We start from the raw sequence: 25,249 nt of genomic DNA, 5'->3' as shown, positions 1-25,249 counted from the left end.
CATATTACTCTGTATTAAATATAAACTAGATGGAAAATGAAAATAGAGCGTTGAGTGCTGGATGTACTGCCCCGATACAGAGTCACCACTGACATGAAGGAACATACGACAAGTATATCGATAAACATTTGTTTTAAATTCAATCTTTACTCTGTATTAAATATAAATGACACATCGGAAAACAGAAAATTGCTGGTTGTGGCGGGGTACGGTCACCACTGGCAAAATAATTACTACGAAACACATTTATTGATAAACATGAATTTATGAAAGACTCTTTATCCCTCTGTATTAAATAGAAATGGCATATTGGAAAATGGAAAACGGCATCGACTGCACTCTGTATTAAATATAAATGACTTAACCCACACTGTTGCTTCTTGTCCTGCCACAACTTGCACACACTGTAGACTGATTTGGAAGTGGACCTTTCACTCTGTATGAAGTACAAAATATACACGGCGCTGGACGGGCTTTTATTGATTCATGTAAACAGGATACAGTATATGTCATAATTTCCCTTCTTTCACCGTGATGACGTATGAGATGTTGGAGCCAATCAGCCATGCCCGTACAGGACGCCATTCTCTTCCAGGCTTGAGTTTCACTTTGCGGGCCAGTGAAGAGGACGGGGAGGGGGTAGAAAGGAGAAGGGGGTGCAGATGATTGGCTGTGGCTGCAGCGGAGGGAGGGAGGGAGGGAGAGAGGGAACAGCCTGATGAAAGCGGATGGAGGTTGAGAGAGGGCGGGGGTGCGCTTTACCGCAGTATCACTAGATTTCTGCAGCACTCATCAAAACTCTGCGGCATGAAGACAAGAGCTGGGGGGAGGGCACTCACTCGGACCTCTTACTCTTACCTCCTACTTTTAGTCTCCCCTTCTCCATCCTCAGATAGGCTTTTCTTTTTGTTTTCTCCGATTTGAGCTCCTCCATCACTCCGAGAAAAAGGGCTCCATCCTCTCTCTCTTCTCCACAGGCTGCATTTAATTTCAGGTTTTCTTAAAGGAGGCTGATCTTGTATGACATAATGGCAAAGGATGGAGAAAAAAGCGAGTGGAAGGAGTTTCTATGGAACCCCAGGACGAGGGAGTTTCTGGGCAGGACGGCCAGCAGCTGGGGTGAGTAGTGTCCAGCGATACTGTACAGCATTGCAGCAAACATGGAGCCTTTTAACATCTTCTTGCCTCTGAGGGCTTTCTGCTGCTTTTATTGTGCCTCCTTCAGCTGCTCAATGCGACACCTCGCCTTGCAGAAGCCGGCGGATATTATCGCTCCCTCTCCTGCTCGATTTATTTATTTATGAATTGATGGCCCCACTTCCATTGCGCAATGCGCTCAGCATAAGGGTGGAGGCATATGGTGCTACATTTGGCAATATTCACATGAGACGGGCTAGGTTTAGCTTGGTCGGGAACACGTTTCAGGCTTGATGCAAAGAGTGCACGTCATCCTCCAGTGGGGGAACACTCTCTTTTAGCCCAAGTTGGACACACTCAGGCTTGACATGTCATTCAAATATGTGCGAGTGATTTTATCTATTTTTTTAAAAGTCCTTGGACTACCGCTACATTGTAATGACATTGGAACATTATAATCTGGTAAAGCCGAGGGTCAAATGCTATTTGTATCACCTCCACCCTGGCCCAGCCCAGTGAGTACATGAGTGAGGGATTTAAACCTAATCTAATGACTTCATTAGCTGTTATGGAAAAGGCATTTCAGGATTTCCTTTTAAAAGAAGGGCATTCTAAGTCACATATTGGAAGTCGCACTGATTCCTTGCTCGGAAACCCGATTCACCGTCAGTTCTATTCTTGCAGGAATCATTGACTGTAGCTTCCGTTTTGTTGGAATCCTCCAGCGCTGTGCCAGTTAATCCAGCTCAGTGTGTCCCAGGTGCTTTAAGGTCTGATGGCCTTTTTAAGCTGTGCTCTCTTAAGGCCGCCTAATTGGGCTATTTCTGTAGTGAGCTACTACTGTACTGTACATGGAGCGCAGCGAGACTTGGCTTTTCACCTTGTTGCACGCTCCCAACCATGTGTGCACAGTCTCTTCTTCCCAGTTTGGCTGTCGTACAGGACAAGCATGCGGCAATAATAGTTTTGTTTTATTAGCTTTCTTACCGATAACCAATACGTACACCGATACTGTCCAGCGCTTCATTTCTGATGCCGATACAAGCTCATCCCTCCGAGTAACGTCAGGTCACATCCCGTGTGACGAGTTTTGTTTTACTGCGATGCCACAAATAAACACTGTTTGTGCAAAATAAGACAAATACTGCACTATGCAATGTAGATGATAGGAAGTGACATTTTTATTTTGAACATCTTGTCGTAACGAAGTAGTCATGACCAATTGTCACAGGCGGGAGCAAGTCGTGTCTCCAGTCAAGTCCCAAGTCATAGGCTTTACACTTTTTGAGTCGATTCCCAAGCCCATAAGTGTCCCAAATAAAAGGACATTTTAACAATGTAGCAAGAATGAACAGAATAAGAATTTCATTGCATAGTAGAACTGCCTGTTTTACTGTGCATATGACAATAAAACTCTTCAATCAATCAATCAATCAATCTGTGACATTTGACAAATCCCATGAATGTATTTGAATTGTTTTATTTCTGAAGTAAAATAAGACCAGTCTGACAAGGCTTAGTCACAGAAAAAGTGTGCTGACGTAGCATTCGGGATTTAGTCAGCGCACAGAAATGTAACCCGCACGTTTGTTGTTTGTTCTTAAACCTGACTGGACGTTAAAAGATGCAAATATGTTGTCTTGCTGGAAATAAAATAATAACGATCACTTTGAGTGGGGACATATTTGACCCAGCGCATTCTATGACAATCTCAAGTATTTTCAAGTCATCAAACTAAAGTCTGAGTCACCCTCGAGTCAGTCCAGATGATATTGTCCAAAGTCGTGAAAAATTGTGACTCGAGTCCAAGTCACGAGTCCACACCTCTCCCAGCCGTCAACTAACACAGCATGTTGTCGTACTATCGACAAGTAAGACAGGCTAGTCTTAAGAAATGCACAAATTAGAATCCAATGACATAATGCTGGCAACGATACAAAGAAGAAAGCTGCACATTTGTCCGCATCACAAACATCTGTATACAAAGTAACAAAGCATGAATGTCTGGACTAATACGATCAGTGAAATCATAAACTGGGCTCATTCAGCGCATCACGCTTGAATGCAGCATAAGGAAACACGTTAGAATAGAAGTATGAGAGGACGACGCCTTACCTCCCCCCTCGCATAAACAGCACTTTCATTGCAAATTGCATATTTACAGCCCAATGCAAAACGTGGAACTCATTTCACACGGCGGACCGTTATAGGCAGAAAAAACAATATCGGCCAATATTATCGGACATCTCTAGTTTCGAACAGGTTACATCAGTGCTTCTCAAATAGTGGGGCAGGCCCCCCATGGAGACGCGGCGGGGTATGTGAGAGACAGGGGGCACTATACTATACTATACTATCTACTACTGTATATACTAGATAGTATACTTTATATCTTGCTGGTGCCAGCAACTCATACAGTGGTTTGTACAGAAAAGTAAATTAATACTCCAGTTTCCTAGTAGTCTTTCAAATCGGGATGGGGGGCATTTCTGTCCCCTAGGTTGGCATGACAGAAAACAGAAAAATAAATGGAGAACCTGTGGGTTACACCGACTAACAGATACAATACAACATCTCCGAAAAGGAGTCGGAAGAAGCAGAGCTTCTTTAACACATCATCGTACCCTTTCTCCGTGCGATGATGTGATTTGATGATCATACCCCTTTTCCATGCACGATCGTGTGTTACAGCGAGGAAAAAAAACGGCACATTTTCTATACAGACTTAATTGAGAACATTTGTTGTTGATGCTTTATTGCTGCGGCCGCTTTTGTCTATTTGTGTTCTGCAGCTCCTCCCCACCCGAAACAGAGCAGACAAGGACATGCGCATTATCCAACGAGGACTAAAATAATGCAGCTGCTCCTAAACACACCTCAAAGCTTTCACTTTGTTTGATCACCAAATTCACCACCCACCGTTTGATTGTTAAAGCTCCTTCCTGGATTGTAAACAAACCCTGTGTTCTTCGCTTTCAACTGCCGACTGAAAACTAGACCCTCCGCTATCGAGCTATTGACTGTAAACCCAACACCTTCTCTGCTGGGGAGGCGGGGGGGGTGGGACACAGACACTTGACCCCCCGCATGCAGTCTCCCTGGGGTGGTGTCATATTTGTGGTTATCACCATTGAATGACAGCAAATCACTTAAACACTCGGTCACTCCCGCTTCATCTGTTTATATTGAATGAGTTTGCGTCAGTCTGCATTTGCCAGTCAACGCATTAAAAACCCCCAGTGCAAGTCATTCCACGTGTAATCTGATATCCAGTGGGTTGTTCGTGAAATTTGGGCTTTTTCCCCACAGAAAACACATTTCTTTCACCATGAGTCTGTAATCATTTCTAAATACGTGATAATACAGGTTTAAAAAGCAGATTTTATGTCTTTATGCTTCACTGATAATGTTTTTCATACTTTGAGATTACACACTTTGTTTTGCGGCCCTTGAATGCGCCATCGTCGTGTGCCCTAAGAACCAGAAGTTTGTTTGGCTCCGGAATAATCAGCTTCGACAGGCAATCCAGCCTCAAAACTTGAACGATGATGTGGTTTTCAAGTGTTACTGGAATGACAACGTAGGCAGTGTGGCTGATGGAGATGCGGCCTAGCCTGCTAGCCTCTTGGGCAGGGGTGTCCAAACGCTTTCCAGCGAGGGAGGATGCAAGGGCCACTTTGATATTTTGTAAAGCATATGCTAAGTTGAAAAGAAGGTGAAACAGCGTATTATTCTTATCACCTTTGTCTTCGCATTTTCAATTTAAAAAAACTTTTTCCTTAAATAATCTTCATAAATTTCCTTCTCGCAATTTTAGGACTTTTCCCCAACCCATTGATCCAAAAATGACAACTTCATTTATTTATTAATTTTTCCCCATAATATTATTTTTAAAGTTCTAAGAGATTTTTCTTTAATATTTCACCTCATAATATTACATGTTTATTCTTGTAAAATTGCAAACATTTTTCTTGTTAGAATACGACTTTTTTCTCATAATATTTTGACCTCTGACTGCTGCTGTTGTTTTTAATTTTCCAACAATTTCAACTTTCATCATAGTTATTTATGTCCATTATATTTTTGAATGAATTCTCTGATAACTTTTTCTGCAATGTAATTTTTCAAAAATTACAGCTTTATTCGTTATTTTGTGTGGCTTTAATAATATTATAACTTTAAAGAAATAACGTCTTATTTCTTGAACATTTCAACTTTATGCAACTAAAACGACGTTATTTTTCCTCATAATATTCCTCTAAAATAAAACATTTTTTTATTAGATGACATGTCATGTTCACTTATATTTTGACTTTATTCTTGTAGAATTACTGCAAATGTTTCCATTTTTCTGTAGTGTTTTTTTTTTTTTTAAGTTTTATTGTTATATTATATTTTTAGAATGTGCCTGGCTAATGAAAAAACAGCCATGATCCACAAATGGCCTCCGGGCCACGCTTTGGACACCCCTGCTGTAGCGCTCAAGGCTGCACTGTGACTCTGATTCCATCTGTTGACGGATCATCTCACATTACCGTCCAATAGCGGTGAATACTTCTACATTTTATACTTTAAATGCGTTGAATAAGCGCGTGAGGCACATTTAGGCCTTAAACCTGGATTGTATCACAGGTGATGGCGCTGAATGTAATCTGCTGAATATAATCTCAACAGTCGCTTTTATTGCAAATGTTGATCAGACATCGGAGGAAGTCGCGTGTTAAAAATAGACATTTTCATGGGCGTATCAACTACTCACCAGTGGCAGGTGGTCTTGGAATGCAACCCCCAGTGAATAGTGGAGCTCCACTGTATATAATAAAAAAAAATACACCCCCCTGTGGAGCATCTTTCCCTTGACGTTTGTTGTGGATTCCAGTGAAGCGATGCAGATGCAGCCTTCATGCTGGGGGGCATCCAGCAGAGGCACAGGGGTCAGGGCGCTCAGCTGCTACCCTGCACAGGCCCCAGGTGTTGATGCCGAAAATGGGGGATGTGTCATAGAAGATGCTATATTTAATACTCTCGGCAGGGATGACACAGGCAAGGTGGACTCGGAAAGATGATAGACGGACAGAGCACCGTCCCGAGAGTTATATTAGGCTCCTCTATGTAGCTCTATTGAGTAGAAACACCAACATACAGTTGCAGATTGCTGGATTTCGATGCTGAAAGAAATACATCACAGCAAGTCCCATCAATCAAATACGCGCCCCTGTGGTGCTAAAAGATAGCTAAGCAGATAGATGATGATGATGGTGATGATGCAACTCTATCACCATAGTCTCCCTTGCAGTGTTTTAATTAATTAAAATACCTCCTGTAGTCAAGTGGGCGGAGAGCGGCCATTGGATATTTAATTAAGACCGTTTCGTGCCACGGGACCAACAACCTCTCTTTTATGAGGTTTTTGCTAATTGAAGTGATTAGTGATATTCACGGACTGATAAACAGCTGGGGTTCGGCAGCCAGATGTTGCAAATAGAATGAAGCGTGAGGAGTTACCGGCCTCCTGGGAAAGGAAAATATGAATTGATTTTATTTTTTTTTGATTACTTAGCAGCCGCACAGGGTTATTTACTCACATAGCAACATGCATGACTAAGGATGAAGTGGAGTGCACAAACATTATGTCAAGGTAGAAAGAGCTGTCTAATGCAGTGGCGCTGCAGGACCCGCCCCTCAATGACAAGCAATGGAAACATTTTTATTCACTGCAAACATTTGTTTCTTACCTTTTTGTCTGTATACAAAGTCAGCGCAGCCTTTCCTGCTCTGGGAAAAGTTTTGATACTTTGTTGTAAAAGTCTCATCTCCTCCTGGTGAGCTTGGGTTTGTAATCCTCCATCTTGGCAGTCAAATTCATTCATTCATAAAAAAAACGCTGGCTTTTCCTCCGGCGGTGACCAGCACCTTCCAGCTGACACGCGCCCGACCCCTTCAGGATGCAGCGGTACTGCAAGTGCCTCTCGTATGACATTTCTACGTGTTTTATTGCACGATTAGCAAGAATAATGACGTCGCACTTATATGAAAGACATTGCACATGCTGTAGAAAGTCATGGTGTAGAATACATGTTTTTGCAACATTATATTAGCGGCAACATGCTGACAAAAAGAAAGTGGCAGACGCTCAGTGGACAGTGTAGTGCGACGGTAAGCAGGCACGCTCGCGGCAGCCTCAGGACCAGGAAATGAGCAGATTCAGCGATTCTTACTGGTGAAAATGTTACGGAAAATACATTGACAATACAGTTAGTGGACAAATAACAATATTTCTCTCATCTTATCATTATTGGTTGTTTTTATTTTTCATTCCGACTGACTGCTTGGCACTGTTTAACAAAGAGTGCCTATTTTGCTCCCGTTAACGTCGGGTCTCTAAACCAACGGTCAATTATAACTTACATAAGATACAAAACCATTTCTCTGGGGCATTCGACATAAACAAGATGCATTTCAACAAATGCGCTAGCTTGATGCTAATTGATGTAGTCGTTCACATTACCAAAACAATGTGAATTGTAAACGTGAACGCAATGTGCACAAAACAAGACGTCAAGGGCCGTGTGTTTACGGGAGTAAACCCCAATTTATGGTTTCGGTCCTGGCACAGTTGTGGCAGTTTCAAGGGTTTTGTGCAACCGGAGTCAACATTTTTTAACCAAATTATTTTGCGTAAGAGATTGAGAAGGAAGAGGGAAAGACTGTTGGGTATGGGCAGTGTGTGGGGTACTTTCTTGCTCCTGTTCTGAGGAGAGTGTGCGTGAGAAATCATTGACGTGGGACATTGACGTCAACCGCTTCACTGACACAGATTTTTCAAATCATTTTTGCATGGCAAGAAGAACTTTTGCCTCCATCTGTGAGTACCTTTCCCCAACTCTCACAGGGCAAAACACGCCTTTCGATGACTTACAGGTCGGCTTTTTGCGACCCGAACATACTTATTGAGTTTATTACCACATACCAAAGAGGCCTGGGTTGCTTTTGAAAAAATTGGAATTGACCTGCAGTTTGAACGGATCCCATGATGCACAACATCTGACACGTAATAAGCGTAAAATACTTACAGGCGAAATCTTTCTAAGGCTCAACAAGAGACAAGGATGGCACATTCAACATCTTCATGACAGTAGACTACTTTCAAATGTCACCGCTCTTCTTTTATGACAGCGGGTTTCAGAAAGTGTTGTTGCCACCCATAGAAATGTTAAAAGACGACACCCTGCTGCATAAAAAATCCCCTTCAGAATAAAAGTGATAAAAGATTATGACCCGCAACCCACTGAAAACTGGCCCGTGACCCAACCAGTTGGGAATGCCTGCATCCGTCATGCGTTAAGCTTAAGCTGTAAAGACTGAAGACAAACCGGACTAAAAATAGAGGGGCCGCATGCTTGTCATTGAACTGAAAAGAAACAAAAGAAATTAATACAACCAAGTATATCAGATACCGTGAAAATATGCCCCCTAGTGGCTGTGAGCAGCATAGGGATGAAGCAACAGCTTTTTCTTGTCCTTGATGTAATTCAAAATAGAGAAAAACCCCGATCTTGGAGGTACAGTACATGTTTCGAGTAGGAAACAGGATAGTTCAGACATACGCACAGATTCGCATGTCACAATCTGACTGAAGTGTCAGCAGTTAGGATCGGGTACGTACTTTGTTGCTCCCAAAAGTCATATTGATCTGAAGATTGTCTAAAATGAAGTACCATAAAAACAAACAAGCGAGACAGAGCTTTTCTTTCTGTCACTCACAAACAGTGACTTGAAGAGACTCAGCTGGACACTGGAAAAAATATGTGTCAATGGTTGGGCATGTTAGCAAACAGCAGAGGAGGAGTTATGATGCACCGATTGACATTTTTTCACTTCCGATCCTGACACCTGAATTTGGATATCTGCCGATACCGATAAAATTTCAATACCGGAGTTCTGTTTGCTTTAATACGCAACCATGGCAAAAGTATATCACCAAATATAGCTGGAGGAATATCAGCAAACGTCGCCGTCTCCACGCATGTAGATGATGCGTTCACAGCTTCGCAGACAGTCCGACAGCACAGAACTCTGGAAAAAAAACACATAACTTCTGGGTTGCTACAGTATCATTATTCTTGACTCTACAGGCCAGTACGATATTGTAGTGAGCCGGAGGGTTTTGTGTAATGTTCAGAGTACGCGATGTCCGACGTGAACGTGTCAGGCAGCACTTTGGCCGTGTTTGCTGATATTCTTCTACTTATGTTTGCTGCAAACATTAAAGCACAGGCATGGCTCGTGGATCGGAAATCGTGACGTGAATTACGCTGGGATCAGAACTCAATACCGATACTGGATCGGATCGGCCCCAACCCTATTAATGACGATAATTTGAAGATAATTGTGATAAATGAAGCAGAGTCGTCAAACAACTGTGAAGTAGCTAAGAAATACGGTGTCCATTTTTATTGTAGCCTACCAGTTGTTAGTTTATTGATTGTGGAAAAAATGATAAGTAAGGTATTGAAAGAGAGGGGTCGTCTTATATGCGGAATAGTGAGCTTAATAGTGAGCATCACGATGTTAGACTCTTGCATTCGAACTGGTTGAATGGGTTCTTTTCTTCATTTGTTGTATGCCTCCATCCCTGACCACACTCTTTCTTCATCCACAGGTCTCATCCTTCTCTTCTATTTAGTCTTCTACATCTTCCTGGCCGGCTTGTTTGCTCTCACCATGTACGTCATGCTGCAGACCTTGGATGACCACAAGCCGACCTGGCAGGACAGGCTCTCCACACCAGGTGCTGCATTGTAACCAGGACTTAAGAGGCACACGAGCACAGGTCACGGTCTGTGGCGCAGTGTTGTGATCTCTCCGCTTTCCCTCTGGCACTCGCAGGCATGGTGATTAGACCCAAAGCCGATGAGACCTTTGAGATTGTCTACAACATCCAGAACACAGAGAGCTGGGACATGTATGCTCAGGCCCTGGACAAGTTCTTGGAACGTATGTCTGAGAAATGCTTGCTGTTGCAGATTACCCCACAAGCTTTCATAATTTATGTCGTCAGTGCAAAGGACGTTGCTTTGCGTGATAAGCCCCTACGAACCCATTTTAAGCCCCGCCCTTACTTTCTTCCCTGCAGCCTACAACAACACCATCCAGGCCCAGAAAAACGATGAATGTAAACCGGACCAGTACTTCCTGCAGGAGGACAGCGGCGATGTGAAGAACAACCCCAAGCGCTCCTGTCAATTCCAACGCAGCCTTCTGGGGGAGTGCTCGGGAATGACTGACCGTTACTATGGATACCAGGAGGGCAAGCCGTGCATCATCATCAAGATGAATCGGGTATGAACGAGGAGGGGAAGCAAATGGATGGTGTTGCTAGGAGACATGGGGTACCTGCCTGAGAGAAAACGGGAATGAAGGGGGGAGGAATCCTACTTAAAAAAGGATTGTTGAGTTCCTCGTAAAGTAGGAGTGATGCCTTTCTTTCCCTTTAGGTGATTGGGATGCTGCCAGGGAAGGATGGCCAGGCTCCTTATGTCACCTGTGGTGCAAAGGTAACCGAAAAAATAACCATCCTCCTGTTTGCTCATCACCATGACACCGTTTCAACTCCATGCATTTCTTTCTTTGGTCATCACTCTCAGAGATATAAAGTTGGCAAGGATGAATGGGTAAGGATGGCTGCTGTATAGCGTAGAGTCCAATAGTACAGTAATGTAGGAGTAGCCTGTAGCCGTTGTTTCTTTAGCCATGTGACTGGAGTACTGGTGACACCTTTCATCACAGCACAGGTGCAAATCAAATGACAACATCAGTACTGTAAATGGACCGGACACTTCATTAGGTACACCCGCACAATGTAATGACATCCAATGCAAACAAATCTGCCCTTAATTGTACTGTACAGTACTGTAATTATTATGATGTCATTGTTGTTATTATTATTATTATTGTGGTTGTAGTTTGCACTTAGTTGTGTCATAACTAAACACCCAAAACCGCTCCTCATCACAGGTCAGTCCAAACTATAACTACTGTTACAACGACTGTAACTTTATGTGCAGGTGCACTTTGATGTTGTGAACAGTGTATACAGTATATACAGTATATACAGTATACAGTATATTCTACAGTACAATACATTTGCCACTTCAAGATTCAAGAGTTTTATTGTCACATGCACAGTAAAACAGGTAGTTCTGCTGTGCAATGAAATTCTTGTTCTGTTCATTCTCCCAAGAAAGAAAGAAAGAAAAACACAAGAAAATAAGAATAAGAACAGAAGAAACATTACTACCAATAAATTAAGCAACAACAACAGAAGAGACATTAGCTTTTCCAAAATGGGGACTTGGAACAGCCTTCAAAGCACCTTTCATGTTGCTGTAGACTTGGTAAGGATGCTATTTGCCCTCGTGGGAAAGCCTACATGCTGGTAACATTCGGGGAGAACAGTCCCCGAGGCTCTTTGTCCACAAGACGCTGAAGTCCGATCTCCTCGCCAAGCGGCAAATGTCCCCAACCGGACCGCCGAGTGCGGTATATCTTCCGTCCAGCCAGGCCTCCGCGAGCACACAGCGCTCTCCGACCTCACGTAGAGCTGCAATCCTTGCTTGCAGCTCGTCCATCCTGTCTTCGAGAGAGCGGACGCTGGCCAGCAGCACTTGTACATTACAGCTCCGTTTTGATGCATCAAAAGGTCACAGAAAAATATATACAGTATATATAATATACAAAACAACATTTAACAAATGTACATACATGATTAATAGTATACAGATATATGCGTATGATACATACCGTAATATATTGATTTGACATTTTGCATTTCTTTATATGCACTCCTGGTGAACATTTTTAAGACCAGTTGAAAAATTGCAAGAATTTACATTTTGCACTGTTGGATGTTAAGGAGGGTCTAAGTAGAAATGGGAATAAGACAAAAACATTTTGATTAAGCAATTTATTGGAAACAAGCGTTAAACAAGCCGTTCATCAACTGATCAGTAGTTTACCCTGGATGCTTACCCCCTGAAACTCCCCTAAAATAAAAATGTAATGTTCAAAAAAGGACTCAGTAAAGAGTAGCTGTCCCATTCTTGTTAATCACAACAAAAATTGGTCTGGGTTTGCTTGTTGCCAGTGTTTCCAGGAGGCTACAGTTGGAATGTTGCTCCATCTTTCACATTACCGCAAAATGCGACTTGTGAAAGAAAACACGATGCGACCGGGAAGTGACGCTCACGCAGATCGTGACGTTACACGCGTTGCCTTTTGTTTGCCCCAGTTTGTGCAGTCCTCGGCGCGTTTGCGGCAATTTTCAGAGATTCTGTGCAACGGGAGTCGACATTTTCTTAACCAAATGATTCCACGTAGGAGATTAAGAAGGAAGCGGGCAAGACTTTTGGCTATGGTATTTTGTGGTGAACATGCTGTGACGTCTGCTCTGAGGAGCGTGTGGGCGGTTGTCGGAGCCAGGAGTGGTGGGTGATGTGAGCAGCTTCGCTGACGCTTTTAAAAAATCATTTTTGGATCACATAAGAGCAAAGGAATCGGAATTGACCTGCAGTGTGAACGTAGCCCACGGTGTACGAAAACTGAGGTTCCGCCGTACTTTAACTCAGCCAACACAAAAGAGCAGAGGGTCATCAACTCCAACCACTATCTCGCTGACGGTGCCATCACCACACACACACACAAGACATGGTGACATGGTGTTTTCCCCTCATCCTTGCGGCGCTCCCTAGAGAATGCCGCCCTGGGCAATTGCCTATGCGGCCCATCGCTAAAACCACCACAGGGTAGGCACGCCGGCTAATTAGATTTGCAGAAACGAAGGAGATTAATGAGGCTCACCTCCTCCCTCGCCGACATAAACGAGGCATTTTTAGGCCATAACAGATGAAATTGTTTCACCCCCACAGAGAGAAGACACTGACAAAATTGGACAGTTGAAGTACTTCCCTTCCAACGGCACGTTCAACCTCATGTACTACCCTTACTATGGCAAGAAAGCTCAGGTAAGATTGCTTCGTCTGAACCCGAGCAGCTTCTCGTCCTGACCTGAACGAGCTCCTGTGTTCAAAAAGTGGATTTTGTCTGTTTTGTGTTTTTTCCCAGGTGAACTACTCGCAGCCTTTGGTTGCCGTCAAGTTCCTTAACATCACCGTCAACGAGGACGTCAACATCGAGTGCAAGATCAACTCCAACAACATTCCCACCGGCAGCGAAAGAGACAAGTTTGCCGGGCGAGTGTCTTTCAAGCTGAGGATCAACACCATTAACTAGGTTTCAAAGCCTTTTTCCTCCTCCGAACACCTTATGCTCTGCAACATGGACACACGCACAGAAACAAATCGCAGCATTCCCACCCTTCGTGGCTTTTTGTTTACAACCCATCTGTCCAAAAAAAATACATGACGGGTGCAGACATTGTGTGTGCGGGTGTGCGATGATGAGAAAATGCACGAATAAAGGGTGGGAATCCTGTCATTATTTCTGTCTGTGAGCTTGGGGACAAAATTTGTTTCTGTAAATTAATTTGAGGTGACGTCTATTTATACTGCATGACAAACAAAGTAGGGGACGTGACGGATATAAACGTGTGTTTTTAAAGTTTGCAAGGACCAGTAACGTTAACACTATTGCTGCTCCTGTCCTGCTGCCTCAGTATAGAGCGTTCCTCTATATGTGATACACACCACTACAAAATGTTTATATAGTTTTTATTTACACAATATCATAACCTCGCCGTAATAGGGATGGGCATTTGAAATAAATACATTTCATGAATCCACTATGGGGGGAATGATTACTCAATTATCGATTCATTGTTTTTTTTTGTTTTTTTAAAACTTTTATCCATTTGAGATGGTAGGAAATACTAAGTAAAGTGTCTGCATGTCTTCTTTGCTCTGCTTCTTGAGACAGAAACAACAGCGCCTCCGCTGGTTGCAGCCAAGTAGTGCACTCCATGATTAACCAGCATTCCACTGAATTCTTAACAATCAATTATAATGCCCATCCCTAATCCATATACCTAATCAGTTGCACTCAAAAGATGAATCCAACAGCATATATATTGATGGATGGATGCCGAGATGAAGCCATTTTGCATGTGTGTATTGTCTTTAGTGTGCTATGAGGGCAGGAGGCCGCCCCCAAAATGTCCCAGCTCTTTGCGCAGTGTGGTTAAAAAAAAAAAAAGGTTCTGTGAAAGCGCTGACCACCAGGAGGGACCGCCATGTAATCTACGAAACATTACGCACGCGCACAGTCGGCGTGTATTACAAACACAAAGATAGGCTCCTAGCCCGAACCTTTAAGCGTGTTGGTGGCTTGAATGCGCGTACGATCAATCCAATGACACACTTCATTCCGTAGGTCGGGAAATTGCATACATTGTGCAATACTCACTAAGAAGCATACATTATGAATGCTCGATCTCGTTGTTTAAGGCAGGCTAATCCTGCATATTCAACATGCTACATGGTCTTCCACCCTCACCCCTCCCTGAACTGTGTGAGAGGTAATTATTTTTATCCCCATTGAGTTTACAGTTAGCTGAAACAATCAATTAACTAATTTACGCCCGGTCACTAGGAGGCATTTGTGGTTATAGTGACATCTTTAGACGTTTTTGCTTGTGTTGCATTGATTTATCAGACTTCAGAAATGGATGACATTGTATGTTTTGTATTGATTTGCACTTGCTGTGCTTTTTTGGGGGAGGGGGCTGACTTGAATTTATTCGCAGGAAGTGGTCATAGTAGGGTTTTGTGCACTTGAACTGTTCGTGGATAGGCTCAAATGAATACAACTGGACTGGAGGAGGGGCTGATTTTAAAAACCACAATTTCATTTTTGTCGCGCATTTTTGCTGCGGTATTCGGTGTTTACGTTGTGACCAGTTAGACAGCACAATCTGCAAGCATGTGTGTGGTGCTAACGATGTGCTCTGACTGATCGGTGTGGGTCGACAACGCAAGAGTAATTCAAACTCAGGCAATCCAGAGAATCTTTTTCCTGCTTTCTGTTTTTTTCCACTCCATTCACAAGCACACTCCTCGGCTGCAACACTTACTTAATTTCACTCTAATCTCTTAATCTGGTGGGCTAATCCACAGCCCTGCACGCTGAACTTCTTTGCCCTACTTTGTTGCTCTTCCTCCTTCGCATGGTCACCGTATCCGAAACAGACGTGAAACAAGGACCATTCATTCATTTTGTTTGTTTGTCCCGGCATTTAATCCTGAATATTACGTTATAATTCATCCTAGAGCTGTTCAATTGCAAAACAGCTCCTGCTTTAGCCATTTGCATATGAAGTCTTCAACCAAAGATCTACATTAGAGTGAAAAATGTGATTTCACCAAGAAATGCAGAGACAGTGTAGGATCCTGTGGCTGCATAAAGCAATGTTATAAAAAGGCCTACGGTTATATAATACGCACAAAAGGAATATGTTTCTCAAAGACATAACAGTGCCTCCTGGTGGACAGAACATGTTGTTGCCAGTGTCCAGGAATATACTGTAATTGATCCTCTGACAGTATCTCCTTTTATCAATCTTCCTCTGTGATAATTTGGAGATGTCCTCGCAAAGCAATATATTTCTTTCTCGTGTGGCTGTGTGGTGTATTTATGGAAAAAGGGTGTGACAAAACGAGGCGTTAAAAAAAACAACAACAAAAAAACAAGTGAGAGACAGCTTTTCATGGAAGAATAGAAGTCATGTATCGTTTGTGACTGATTATTTTTAATCGCAATTTTTGTTGTAAAGACTAGAGAACGTATCGGCCGGGATTGTATCACGTCAGCTGAGGTACACGGCAGGTTTTCATCATCGTTTTATCAAATGTAACCGCTTGGTTGACGAGGCTTTCTCGTTCGTTTTCTTTACTTTGTGACATCTCCACTCTTTCCCCTTATGAAAGCTTTTCAGGTTTGCAATGAATGCGACGTGATGGTGTGTGTCAACGTTTCCCAAAAAACGGCACAGTGTGTTCTGACCAAAAGTATTGATGGAAGTACACAAATCATGTTATTAAAATATATCAAATAAAATAACACCCTACCCTATACCGACATATATCAAATCCTAATCATGAATGTGGTACAAAGGGAGGATCAGATCAGTTTGCTGCCCAAACGGATGATAAATCTACCCTGGATCTTTATTTTATGCTCTTACTGTATGTATATTTTTGCTCATGTTTACTGCAAAACAAGATAGAGAAATTAATAAATGTCATTTAAGGAACCAAAACTCAAAGCCTCTGCTTCTTTTAAGTGTCAATTACCATTTATGTTCTTATTTATGAACTGACAAGTCAAAGCACACAATAGCAGTGGTTAGTAGTTTCATTGTATTAGTGTGAGCCATTAAGGCAGGCCGAACTTTTTCCACTAATTGCATGCAGAAAAATGAAAGGACGGGGGCTGGTACATTTTGTGTATTCAAAATTAGAGTTGCTCTACATTGGCTTTCTTACCAATATCCAATATACCCATATTGTCCAGCACTTCATTACCGATATCGATACTGACAGCCCTCAAACTGTCAAGCAATGAACACATTGTGCTTGTTTTACTGTGATGCCACTGGATGCATCTCACAAATAAACACTGTTTGTACAAAATAAGACAAATACTACAATATGCAACGTAAGTTATAGAAAAAGTACCTTCCTAATTTAGTCTCAACCAAATAGTCATTCAAAATCACAATAGGTAACCAAAATAACCTCATCTCTGACTAGTTTTAATAACTGACAGGGTTTGGAAAGCTGCACATTTCTATGCGGCACCAAACGTCCGTATAATTACAAAGTGCAAAGTGTGAAGCTTGGGTCACTTCTTATTTTGCTGCATGTACGCTAACTGCGTGGGACTCAGAGTGATTCCTCCTGAGGTGGTGTATCAGATTACAAGTGGTAAAGAAAGATGCTTTACTCCCCTCTCACAGCATATTTACAATCCGAAGGTGTCAAAGCATCCATCTATTTTCTATACCGTCCTCATTAGGGTCACGGGTATCATCCATATCTTTGGACGAGAGGCGGGGTACACCCTGGACTGGTCGCCAGCCAATCGCAGGGCACATATAGACAAACAACCATTCACACTCACATTCATACCTATGGACAACTTCATTCATGCAATTAACCTAGCATGCATATTTTTGTAATGTGGTAAGAACGCATGGCGAGAACATGCCAACTCCACACAGAGATGCTCCTGAGGAGATACAAACCCCCAATCTCCTGACTAGGCCACCATGCGGCCCGGCAACAAAGCAAAGTAGTGTAATATCTAATAATATACCTCATTGATAATGAATTGATTGGATTTTTAGAATATATAGAGGGCCTGTCAACCTTTCCGATCCTTAACACAGCTAACTTTTTCTGTAGATGCATGTTCACAATCTATGACTGACCCAACATGTAAGCATACCAATCTTGAATTCTGCTGTGTGACAAACAGGTGAGTGCGTCCACTTCCAAAGTCTTATTGCACGTCTCCTCTTATCTCTCGTCACCTTTGTCTGCCACGTCACTGTCTTCTTGGAAAGCGAGAGCAGGAAAAGAGAGACAGGCGGGATTACCTGGCATTAGAGGTATTTGTGTGCCTAAAATAATCTCGTCAAGAGAAGTGCACTGTTTGGGTGAAAGCGCCGCTGCGTCACAGTAAATTACAGTCCAGATGAACGAACGCTCTCTTGTTAAGAAACAGGCAGCTTTATTTGCATGGAGAGATTTGCACAGTGGAAAACCTGTCAAGTAATACTGACACATCCGTGCCTCCCATCATATCGAATGAAGCACCATATTTGTCCAGCATAGAACACTCTTCGAATCAAACAGGTCCCAGCGCTAATACGTTCATAGTTCATTAAGTATTTCTGAGGTAGTGCACTAACTCTTACACCATTAAACAGGCATCTTAGGTCAACGATTAGATTCTTCCTTAAATAGTGTCTTGTCATTGTGTCTATTTTGCATTGTTGTACCTTTCTTCGTCTTTGTTCCATTTATTTATAACACAGCACATGGACAGGTTGACAGCAGGCACAGGATTCTGTAAGTTTAAGGCTCTCTTCATTGCAATTCTGCACTGTTAGAAGTGTTAAGGTGAGGGTACGGAAAAATAGCCGGAATGGGAAGTTTCCCATGCACGGCTCCTTATTGCATGAAAAAATCATTTTTGCCACGTGAATATACAGTAGCCACTTCCTTTACAATCAGTAAGAGTACAGAGTTAACGTCATGCTTTACGGGACTTCAAGCAATCAGCAGGCATCTTATGTTAGAGGGTTTCAAATGAGCCTACCTTTGGGAACATAATACAGCTGGGGTCGCCCCTGTTACCCAGAAACGGCTTTTCTGGAGCATATTTTGTGAAGTTTTCTGCTCAGACCAGGGACAGATTGGCCAATCGGGAGTAGCAGGAGTTATCCTGGTGAGCCAGTCGTAATGGCAGCTGTTTATTTATTTATTGCTGCGCCTTGCCTTGCTAACTATGATGACTAACTGACAATACCAAAGAGGGGTGAGATGGCACAATCCTACATGCAGAGCCTGCGCTGTGCATAGGGTCCCACAATGCAATGGGGCGCATTCTCTGCAAATGTGCAAAGGATGCACACCACGGCAGTGATGCACGCATGGAGTTCCACTTAGAGAATAAAATCACACTCTGAACCCAAATTTTTGTCCCAGTCCACTCCTCCCTCCGACTCTGTTTACTCTCCCAACTTCGGAGCCCAAAATCTACTCATTTAGCCTTAAAAACATAACTGGATTTAGCTTAGCAGGTTGGAAAAAGATGTTTTTCTTTATTTTTCTCAATCTGTTGCACCTTTCCTGACGTCTTCTGGTGCCACCCACTTTGAAAACCACCTGCTCATTAGTGATGTTTGTTGAGGGATGGTAAGTTAAGTGAAGCCATTCAAATTGGAGTTTGCCACCTGCTGGCCATCCGAATGAATGCAAGTGTAAGGCACTTCCGCATTGTCTTCCCTTTCCGAACCCACAAGGTCAGTTGCATCATTAGCTGCCTTAAAAACACCTCCGACTGTATTGACCCAAATATAGGACAAAAATATATAAATATAAGACACATTCCAAAAAAAGGGAGGAGTTTTCTCATCAGTGAAATAACGGGTAGACTACAATTTAAAAAAAAATCACATCATAGTTCTGAGCAGCTTGAAAGTTGTTTGAGTACTCTGCTTCACTGATCACCTCATCATCATAACTCCTCCTCTGTTGTTTGCTGGTGTGTGTGACTGACAGGAAGAAAAAGCTGGTTTGTGCCTGGAAAGATGACTTGTCTTTTTGATGCCTTTCTAGGGAACTACTGTCTTAAATTTGGGTCAATATGGTATAATCACCAACAAACGGACTGCCCTTTGGTAGGGAAATACGGCATTTGTGAGTTTGAGAGTTAGTACTGTGTGTTCATTCACACATTGACTAGTTTTGATGCCCAGGAATGCACAGTGTTGAACAATGAAGGCTTCTATCTCATGGCAAATCCAGCATGCCATTCTCCTCCAGGGCTTTTTGCGTCCTGTCATAAACCACCCCGATGGCCCGGGTCACCCGGCCCAGCACTGTGCTCAGCTCCTCCTGGTTCTGCACACACACCAACCTAAAGAAGAATCCCCTCTCCGGCAAGGCGATGAAGGCGAGCTCAGCGGCCCGGCGCACGAACCAAGAGTGGTGGTTGGCCAGGGTGCTCTTGTAGGCCTCGCGACACAGCTCCGAGGGGCTCCTGAGCCGGCCGGCCACTGGGATCTCAGCCAGCTTCTCCAGAAAGAGCTTCAACCAAAGCAGAGCTCGGTGCAGGCGGAGAAGAGTTCTGCATCCGGAGTCCGTCTGGTGGTGGAAGTCCACCAAGTCTCGCTTCAGCTCCAACCAGATCATGGAGCGTACTGAGTGGTAAGCACCAGAATGATGTGAGGGGTCCAAAGTGTTCACCTCAGGCTCAGGCCCCGCAGAATTGACATCTGGATTCACCTCTGCTTCAGGGCTGGCCTCAGCTAGAAGGGCCAGCTCACGGATAATAGACGTCTTGGTCACTATCTCTTTAGAAATAAGGCCAACCATGGGGCCCAGAGAATCCATAAACCTAGAGGACACCGAATGAATCATAATCATCAATGAAGTCATTCTTTATGAACAGCTTTTTATCTGAAGCTCATACTTTACAAGCTCATCCCAGCTGGACAGATAAGGCTGTAGCAGCACGTCGGAGGTGAAAGCCGGGGACGCCAGCAGGTGGTTGAGCAGCAGTGACACCTGGAAAGTCTGACCGGGGCACACCTCCAGGACTTGAGGGCCCCTGGACCCGTCGGGGGCACTGCTGTTAGACAGCTGGTAAAGCTGAACAGAAGAGGGGGTTGGGAAGTACAGTAGGCACGGGTCAGTGACGCGGGACAAAGAGAGACTTCAGTTCACTCCAATCATCAACTTACAGGCCAGAATAATGCAAATTGTTTGGATGGAACTATAAATATGGAACTATACAGGATGGCAACTTACATCATTCACTTGATTGTAACCTTTTAGACAAGCATCCCAGTGGTAATCCAAACTTCCATCTGTTTTAAAAGAAAGAACATCTTGTTTTTTTTTACCTCTGATAATAACAGCGACAGCAAGAGTAATTTAACTATAACTGCAGTAATTATTTATTACTTTTATCATACATATACAGTAGTATCCTGATATGATGACTCCTTAACAAACGTCACTGTCATGTAAAGAACATGGATATTGATGTTATCCTGACACACTGCAGACATTCAGAAATTCATGCTGGCTTTAATGTGATGTAAAGACAAAAGATTATAAAAGAATAAATGAATAAAAATGTGATCCAATGATTCAAAAAGAAATTATAATAATATTATTAAGAATAATAATGATATACTATGACCTTGACAATGTAGCCATCTGCTCTTACAATAAATGAATAAAAATATACATGCAGTGTACTTATCAGATTATTAGACCTCATTGCTAGACCTGATCTGGAACTGATGTCCATTTTTGTAAACTTCCCTTGCAATCCATCCTCAAATGTTCTCAAATGGGTTTAGACCAGGGGAACACACAGGATGGTCCAAAAGAGTGACGTTGTTCCTCTGGAGGAAGTCATTACCACAAAGACTGGGCCTTCAGTCATGAGGGACGCACATAGCCAGCTGCCGTTTGACGCCCCTGCACAACCTGAAGCTCCATTGTTCTATTGAAGGAAAAAGCACCCCAGATCCTGATGGCGCCCCGTCCACTGTGACATGTGGAAAACATCTCAGGTGGGATCTCCTTGTCATGCCAGTATCTTTGGAAGCCATCAGGAGAGTCAAGGTTCCATTTTTTCTCCTCAGAGAATAAAACTTTCTTCCACCTTTCAGTGTCCCATGTTTTGTGCAAATTGCAAATGGGCAATTTTGTGATGTTGAAGGAGACGAGGCCTTTGAGGACAATTTTTGTTATTATCGGCCTTATTTCGCAGATCTCATCCAATGGTTATTAGACTGCACTTGGCACCAGTAATAACCTACATTTGGGCCAAGGATCGTCCCGTGTCTTAAAGGACAGACAGCCAATCGGATCCTCTTGCTCAGGGCCAGTGACATTTTTGTTCCATAACTCTCAGGATCTTTTAAGAAGTTTGAAAAGACTGTCTTACTCAGCAGCAATGGCTCGCTGCCACAGGCCTTGTTAATGCATCTCAACAATCCAACCGTGTTAAAAGAGAGAAAGCTTTTTTGCCTTTGCCATCAAGAGATCATGACAGTGTGAATACCTGACAGAAAATGACACTGAATCCACATTTTTGCCAAGATTTTGGCTTTAAAGGCTGTGGTTTTAAAGTTTTGATCAGTGGATGAACAGCCTGTTTCACCTTAATGCTTGTTTGAAAGAAATTGCTAACGCAAAAATGTGTTTGTCTCACTCCAATTTCTTCTTTTTTACATTTTGAAGCTCTGCATAGAACCTCCTTAAGATTCAACAGTACAAAATGTAAATGATTGAGTTTTCAGCTTGTCTTACACAGCCGCGCGCCGGCGATGAGCCCCGCCAACCGCAGCTGCCCGTCTCCTCCGGTGTGTGGCGTCCATGAGGCGGACAGCCCGAAAAGTGATTGGATACATCTGACTGCCTGGGGGTCCTGCCGGAGCGCAATCAAGCTGATCTCTCATCCAAATTCTCCTTAAAGAAGCTGCCAGGTCCTCTAAGTTTCACCAGTGATTTTGAAAAAGTAAGTCAAATATGTTTTTGTCTAAATTTTATGGTTCCCCTTTCATATCATATAGCCCAGGGGTCACCAACGTGGATGGTGCCCGTGGGCACCAGGGCGCCTCCCAGGGAGTCCCCCACGACCACGTGAGGCGCCTGCAAGTCTGCTTTTAGGTCAGATTTTCAGTTAATAATGTGAGAACACTAGAAAGAATTGCATTCTGAAATACAAAATGTGAATTGTGGTTACCAACATTTTGTTAATGTTCTGGTAAAACAAGCATATTCTCTTTGTTTGGGTTGAAATAAGATATGGAAATAAATGTTTCAAAAATGAGTAGCTCTTGGCCATTTTCATTTTGTAAAAGTAAAAACAAATGTTGGTACACCTGATATAGCCAATAGTACATTTAAAAATTTACACGTGATCTGTTTCAGCATCGGTATCGGCTGATTTCAATCATGGATGATCGGTATCCATATTGGCAGCATAAAACCCTAATTGAGTGTTGTGTGTAAAATGCACAATATTCCAGTGTTCTTGAGCAACTTCTAGGAGGGAGAAGTTGGGTCCGTGGGTAGGATTGGCATTTTTGCAACACCTAAAGCCACAAAAGCAGCCTTTGAGTCACAATTCCGTGGGCGACCTCAGCAGCCCAGCCACCCACACCCCGAAAAGGATCAGCCTCCTCTTAGCCTCATCTCCTGAGCTTCCTGTCACACTGCTGGGCTGCTTTGTCTGCTGACATTCCACCATCAGGCTAACTTCAGCATGACACTTGTCACACAAAGTGAAGTGTTGTGACAAGAGGTCACAAGGTCTGTGTTGACACAGAGATTAAAAGGAGCCTTAAGTTAATTATTTCTCAGCTTTTCTCACCTTTAAACTGTATTGTCACCATATAATATTGACATAGGCTAGTCCAATATGACTCACACCTGTACATAAAAAGTAATTATAACCTTTTATAGGGTATTTAATCATAGATGTAGACAGATCTACAGTATGTAGCTCTCTTTCAGGACCAGACACAAACATTCACAGTCATGTTAAACTTTGTATATATCATGGATGGCGTTGGTGTACCAAAACATTGTCTGTGTCATTAAAACTTATACTGTACGTAACAAGAACCTCTCAGCAAACCTTATCTAAATGTAGAGATAGTGCTTAACAAATGTATTAGACCACCTGTCATAAAAAATAAATAGAAATATTTTACTTTTTTCTATTTAAAGCAAAAATTTTAGTGTTATTTATTTGTCAAATGACAAACATAAACAGCTAAATAGTCCTACAGTCAAACCTCGGTTTCTGTATGCCTCAGGTTTTGTATGATTTGGATTTTGTTGAAAATTTTCCCCCAAAATTTTGCCTCGGTTTTTGTTCACTGTCTCGGTTTTCATACAGTATTGCGCATAACAGACGAGTCCATTCGCCCTGTACTGTATCGTACCGCAAAACTGAGTGCCCAAACACATTTGCTGACTTACTTTCTATACATTTTTTATTAAGCATGCCTACTAAATATGATCCTCCATGGGGCCAAAAAAAGTTGTGAGTGCCAGCAATTTGATAATAAGGATAAGAAACGTTGTTGAATTCTATTTCACCAGGACGTACTGGAAGTCCGCATCAACAATAAGTTCCATCCATTCGTCATTTATAATTATTTGCCATTATTTTCTGCATGTAAAACTATCCTTATTCTCTATCAAATTTATTTTGGTTAATATTTTTGGGTGTCTGATTGATTCATTGGATTTGCATTATTTCGTACGGGAAAAATTGCCTCAGTTTTTGTACATTTCACTTTTCATCAAACCTTTTGGAACAAATTAATAACAAAAACCGAGCGACCGCTGTATCATCAACTATAATCAAGTATACCATTCAAACAACACAAGTTTCAATTATTTTTAATTGTTATCATGGCATGTGTTTGCTGATTGGCCGGGAGAAATCTCATGCTTCTACTTCATTATATTCTATTTCCATTTAGCTGCCCAAAGTAATTGGCTGTGTGATACATAATTCATTCACATAGCCTGCCAAGTCAAATAAAAGCTTATTTCAATGAAATGTGTTATGTCGTGAGCACGTGTATTGGCCATGCTGGCTGTGCAGCCACGGCACGACATGTGACACATTCCTGATCAGACCACATACATTCCCAGCAAGGGAGAGGTTGTATGGATTAATTGTACAACACATATACACACAGAGAGAGAGAGACAGAGAAAAAAATTACTCACGAAGCCAGAGGGAGCCGAGGAAGAGCAGCAGGACTAAGATAGCTGCGGCTGCCTTGCGCTTCACACCCATGTTGAAGTCCACTTTTGCTGCCACCTTGCTGCTGTGTATTTTATCTTCTAAATCCTCTGGGTCTCACATGAGTCCTTGTCCCTTGCACTGCCTGTCACCACAATTACTTTCTCGGCCAGACCCCTTCCCTGTGAAGCCCACCAGCCCACCCCTTTGCCCTTAAATCTTTCATTCTCCACCCCAACCCCTCGCATCAAAAGTTGCTTCCACCATTGTACCTCAAAGATGTGAACCTCCACGAGCTGCAGTTGCTTTTTCTTCTCACTCCTCCCGTGTCCTCCCCTGCCTGCCTTTGTGTCTAACTGATCTCTCAGGCTGCTGTTGCTTAACGTGTGAGGGTCCAGAGATCAGCCGGAGATCAGCAGTGGTTGGCTGATAAAGCAGAGCCAACGCAGCGTGTCCGCCAGTAACCCCTCTTCTTCTTTTTCTTCTTCTTCCTCCACATGCATCTCCTGCTGTGCATGTGCTATATTCCCAGTCAGCTTGAGCAAACACTATGTTTTCCCCTCCCACCAACGCCCTCCCTATT

At 42.8% G+C, this 25,249-nt stretch overlaps 2 protein-coding genes across 3 annotated transcripts; one reads left to right on the top strand and one right to left on the bottom strand.

Moving 5' to 3' along the window:
* Nucleotides 1-750: 750 nt before the first annotated feature.
* atp1b2b (ATPase Na+/K+ transporting subunit beta 2b) lies at nucleotides 751-16,408 on the top strand. Of its 2 annotated transcripts, XM_054755168.1 has the most exons (8): nucleotides 751-1,119; nucleotides 9,800-9,928; nucleotides 10,027-10,134; nucleotides 10,274-10,479; nucleotides 10,635-10,694; nucleotides 10,785-10,811; nucleotides 13,065-13,160; nucleotides 13,261-16,408. In XM_054755168.1, the coding sequence occupies exons 1-8, from the start codon at nucleotides 1,029-1,031 to the stop codon at nucleotides 13,426-13,428; spliced, it is 885 nt and encodes a 294-aa protein (XP_054611143.1). In that variant the 5' UTR covers nucleotides 751-1,028; the 3' UTR covers nucleotides 13,429-16,408. The 2 variants fall into 2 exon arrangements, with proteins under 2 accessions (XP_054611143.1, XP_054611144.1); XM_054755169.1 differs by lacking the exon at nucleotides 10,785-10,811.
* Nucleotides 13,971-25,192, bottom strand: gltpd2b (glycolipid transfer protein domain containing 2b). The gene is made up of 4 exons (XM_054755167.1): nucleotides 24,651-25,192; nucleotides 20,691-20,749; nucleotides 20,353-20,531; nucleotides 13,971-20,277 (listed from the first exon to the last, which is right to left on the bottom strand). Exons 1-4 carry the CDS (start codon nucleotides 24,718-24,720, stop codon nucleotides 19,671-19,673), a joined length of 915 nt encoding a protein of 304 aa, XP_054611142.1. The 5' UTR covers nucleotides 24,721-25,192; the 3' UTR covers nucleotides 13,971-19,670.
* Nucleotides 25,193-25,249: the final 57 nt, after the last annotated feature.

Source organism: Dunckerocampus dactyliophorus, chromosome 16, assembly GCF_027744805.1.
Source record: "Dunckerocampus dactyliophorus isolate RoL2022-P2 chromosome 16, RoL_Ddac_1.1, whole genome shotgun sequence".
In the NCBI taxonomy this organism is placed as follows: domain Eukaryota; kingdom Metazoa; phylum Chordata; class Actinopteri; order Syngnathiformes; family Syngnathidae; genus Dunckerocampus; species Dunckerocampus dactyliophorus.
Note: the sequence above shows the minus strand (reverse complement) of the source record. Positions and strands in the feature narration are given on the sequence as shown.

Bases quoted from the DNA above. Each gene is read 5' to 3' on its own strand.
- gltpd2b (XM_054755167.1), bottom strand. From the start codon at position 24,720: ATGGGTGTGAAGCGCAAGGCAGCCGCAGCTATCTTAGTCCTGCTGCTC. The intron at 20,532-20,690 runs GTAAGTTGCCAT...TCTTCTGTTCAG, and splicing joins GTTACAATCAAGTGAATGAT to CTTTACCAGCTGTCTAACAG. The intron at 20,278-20,352 runs GTATGAGCTTCA...GGTGTCCTCTAG, and splicing joins AGCTGGGATGAGCTTGTAAA to GTTTATGGATTCTCTGGGCC.
- atp1b2b (XM_054755168.1), top strand. From the start codon at position 1,029: ATGGCAAAGGATGGAGAAAAAAGCGAGTGGAAGGAGTTTCTATGGAAC. The intron at 9,929-10,026 runs GTGCTGCATTGT...TGGCACTCGCAG, and splicing joins GGACAGGCTCTCCACACCAG to GCATGGTGATTAGACCCAAA. The intron at 10,812-13,064 runs GTAAGGATGGCT...TCACCCCCACAG, and splicing joins AAGTTGGCAAGGATGAATGG to AGAGAAGACACTGACAAAAT.